The sequence below is a fragment of the Haemaphysalis longicornis genome, unplaced genomic scaffold (assembly GCF_048455015.1).
Source record: "Haemaphysalis longicornis isolate Haplotype H1 unplaced genomic scaffold, Haemaphysalis longicornis Haplotype H1 scaffold_5, whole genome shotgun sequence".
Lineage (NCBI taxonomy): Eukaryota > Metazoa > Arthropoda > Arachnida > Ixodida > Ixodidae > Haemaphysalis > Haemaphysalis longicornis.
This window is the reverse complement of record NW_027526385.1, coordinates 13422057-13425646: the sequence shown is the minus strand read 5'-3', so window position 1 is coordinate 13425646 and position 3590 is coordinate 13422057. Positions and strand designations below refer to the sequence as shown.

The following is a 3590-nucleotide window of genomic DNA, read 5'->3' as shown; positions in this document are numbered from 1 at the left end:
TGTAGAAGCCTTGTATCTCCGAAGACACAAACGCAGTCCCATTGTCCGACACAACCTTACGCGGTATGCCGAACGTGGCGAACAGAGAACGCAGCACACTGATGACTGCTGTCGATGTCGGGCTGTTCACTGGTCGCACCTCCAACCACTTGGTGAAAGCGTCGACGACGACCAAAAAGGTATGTCCCTCCACCGGACCAGCGAAGTCCACATGCAAGGTGTGCCATGGTGTCGTCGGCTGCGTCCAAATTGGAACTGGAGCCTTCTTGGGATCGCTCTGGGTGCGCTGGCACTGCTTACATGACTTGACAGTTGTTTCAATCTCGGCGTCCAAGCCAGGCCACCAAAGGTAACTGCGCGCACAAGCCTTCATGGCTACAATTCCACGATGTCCCGCGTGAACCAAGGACATGGCCTGTTCTCGAGCTGCCGCAGGTATGACAACTCTCGAGCTCCAGCTAATGCATCCTCGATGGATAGCAAGTTTGGTAGCTCTTCTTCGGTATGGAGTGAACCTGTCTCCCTGTAATCGCTGCACGGTGCCATTCTGTACTGCTGAAAAGACTTCCGTAAGAATGGGGTCCTCTTGAGTAAGTGTGGATACAACGTCAGCTGTCAACGGTGGTCGCGGTAACGCCTCAAACATTAGGATGTCTCCAGGTGGGTGAGGTTCTTCAATGCGGTCTGGTAGTGGAAGTCGGCTAAGCGCATCCGCATTCTGGTGACGACTACCGGCGCGATACTGGAGGTTGTAGTTGTACGCTGAGAGTTTGAGGCACCACCTTTTCATCCTGGGCGAAAGCATCTCAGGTACAGGCTTTCGTGGCCCAAGAATCCCGAGTAACGGCTGGTGATCCGTCAAAAAGGTGACTTCTCGGCCCACAATGTACTTGTGGAAATGAGTGGCTGCAAAGACTACAGCAAGTCCTTCCCGGTCGAGTTGCGCGTAGTTACGCTCAGCGGAACCCAATGTCCGGGATGCGAATGCAATTGGTGCCTCTCTGCCTTGACTGTCCAGCTGAGCAAGCACGGCACCTACGCCATAAGGCGAAGCATCACATGAAATTAAGAGGGGCTTGCTTTCATCATAGTGTGCCAAGACAGTCCTCGACAAAAGGCACTGTTTGAGCTCATCAAATGCCTTTTGATGCCGCTGCTCCCATTTCCAAGTTTTGCCCTTCGCCAGCAGCTCGTACAGTGTTGACGCCACTGTAGCGCGGCGCTCCAGGAAGCGGTCATAGAAGGCCAGCATGCCCAGAAAAGACTGCAGTGTTTGCTTACTTGTGGGTGCTGGTGCCTTCACGATGGCCTCAACCTTGTCATCTGACGTGTGGATCCCTGCTGCATCAATCTTGTGACCAAGAAACTTGACTTCAGCCACACCAAACTGACACTTGGATTTGCACAGTCGAAGGTTTGCCTGGGCCAGCCGCTCCAGAACTGCCGCAAGACGGTCTTTGTGCTCTTTCGCTGTTGCTCCACTCACTATGATATCGTCCAGGTAAACACGTACTCCTGGCAAGCCGCTCAAGGTCGTCTCCATAAAGCGCTGGAAAATTGCTGGAGCAGCTGAAACGCCAAATGGAAGCCTGTTAACTTTGTACAGACCCTTCGTGGTGTTGACTGTGAGAATCTGTGCTGTCTCTGGACTGACGTGAAGTTGAGTGTAAGCTTGGGCCAAGTCCAAGGTGCTGAAAACTTGCCCTCCCTTCAAAGTGCTAAACACTTCCTCTGTTGTAGGCAAGGGGTATGAAGTCTTCTTCGCAGCCCCATTTACGGTACAGCGGTAGTCACCGCAGGCACGCAAGCTTCCGTCTTTTTTCCGTACCCATACTAGTGGTGTAGCCCAGTCTGAGTGTTGGACAGGCTCCCAAATACCGTCTTCTACGTACTTGTCAATCTGCGCCTCCGATGATGCGCGCATGGCAAAGGGCACAGGCCGTGCCTTGAAGAACTTGGGGCTTGCCCCCTCCTTCAGTTCCAGATTTACTGGTGGGCCTGTGTGTCCCGTGGTGTCTTCACAAAAAACGTCATCATACTTCCGTAGCAGCTTGGTCAAAATGCCTTCGTCCGTTGTCTGGTGAATGCCGTGAAGCTCGATGCCCAGCTTGTCAAACCAGTTGCGTCCCAACAAGCTGCATCCTGTGCCTTGGACAACAAGAAGTGGTAGTTGACAAGTCGCGTTCTTGTGAACAACATTAACTGTCGCTGTTCCAATGACTTGGAGTTGCTGACCTGACCAGGTGCGTAGATGAATGTCGTCCTGCTGCAGTGTAGGTGCGTGCGTTGGCCACACAGTTTGAAAAGTGTCTTTGCTAACCATGGTACACGCTGCACCGGAGTCAACCTCAAAAGTCACTGGTTTGCCATGCACTGTAAGCTTCAGGGTGAACTTCGGGGTGTTGAACCCGTCTGCCACTGTACAGAGATCATGGAGCGTTGAAACGTCTGGTTTGGTTTGCTCCGTCACGTTGGCAGTCTGTGAAGTTCCTAAGGAAATGCTGCGCTGGTACGTCTTTTTCTCAGCCTTCTTCCTTGAGATACAAGCCTTAACAATGTGGCCTTGCTTCCGGCAGTAATTGCACGTTGTTTTGATGAACTTACATGTCTTGGGATTGTGGGATCCATCGCAGCGCCAACAGCGTTGTCCTTGAGAATGCGCCTTGGAGTTCGTAGCGCTGTCGCTGGCGTGCGCTGCTGCCTTGTTGACTTCCGCGTTATCAGTTTTTATCTTTTGTTGTTGCTGGACGGCGCTTTCCGCTCGAATAGCGAAATCGTAGGCCTTTGTAAACGTGAGCTCCTTCTCTGCGAACAGTCGCTGTTGAAGGTTCTCGTCGCGGAGACCACACACAAAGCGATCCCGCAACATTACATCTAACGGCAGAAGCGTTGGATTGTAGTCCGTAGCTCCCTGCTGTGTTGATGCCGCTCCACCAGCTTGCGTCGCCGGGGGTGCTGTTGCCGTCGGCAGCGTGCCGAAATTGCAGCTCGTAGCTAACTTGCGTAGTGCCGCAACGTAGTCGTTCACCGACTCGCCTGGAAGCTGATCCCGCCTTTGAAACATGGCACGACTGTAGACCTCCGACGGGCGAGGGTCGTAGTGCGCCTGAAGTGCGGCCACGATCTCGGCATAGCTCACTCGGTCCGGCGTCTTCGGTTGAAGTAGCGCACAAACCACGTCGTAAATGTGAGCACCGCACAGTGTAAGGAAATGTGCACGTTGCTTGACAGGGTCGCTCACATCGTTGGCCTCGAAGAAGAATTGAAGTCGGCCGAACCACGATGACCAGTTGGAGCCCGTGAACTCCTCTAAACGTGACGAAAAATCATGCTGGCGGCCAGCCATGACTTACTGGATGCACTGGGGGTTTCCCTGCCGCGGGTGATCCGCCTCGTCGCCAATGTTAAGTACTTTGTTGAGTACTGCAAATTACTTTATTCGTCCGAGGTTTACATGACTTGCGGTGCACAAGATGGAGACCGTGCCGAGAGAGTTGGCGGGGAAAAACACGGTCACGTGATTGTCTCCCGAAAGGTGCCCACCGGGGACGTGGCGCCACCCATCGTAGCACTGGGGAACTCACGTGTGT

General features: G+C 53.5%; 1 protein-coding gene across 1 annotated transcript; it reads right to left on the bottom strand.

The window, feature by feature from the left end:
• Positions 1-956: 956 nt before the first annotated feature.
• LOC144138994 (uncharacterized) lies at positions 957-3346 on the bottom strand. Its single transcript, XM_077671496.1, has 4 exons — positions 2605-3346; positions 1879-2148; positions 1122-1440; positions 957-1035 (listed from the first exon to the last, which is right to left on the bottom strand). Exons 1-4 carry the CDS (start codon positions 3344-3346, stop codon positions 957-959), a joined length of 1410 nt encoding a protein of 469 aa, XP_077527622.1.
• Between the last annotated feature and the right edge of the window lie 244 nt (positions 3347-3590).

Excerpts from the sequence above, each read along its gene's own strand:
- LOC144138994 (XM_077671496.1), bottom strand. The coding sequence starts at position 3,346 with ATGGCTGGCCGCCAGCATGATTTTTCGTCACGTTTAGAGGAGTTCACG. Across the intron at positions 2,149-2,604 it reads ATCCCACAATCCCAAGACAT|GCACAGGATGCAGCTTGTTG; the intron begins GTAAGTTCATCA and ends TTGTTGTCCAAG. Across the intron at positions 1,036-1,121 it reads GCATTTGATGAGCTCAAACA|GTGCCGTGCTTGCTCAGCTG; the intron begins GTGCCTTTTGTC and ends CTTATGGCGTAG.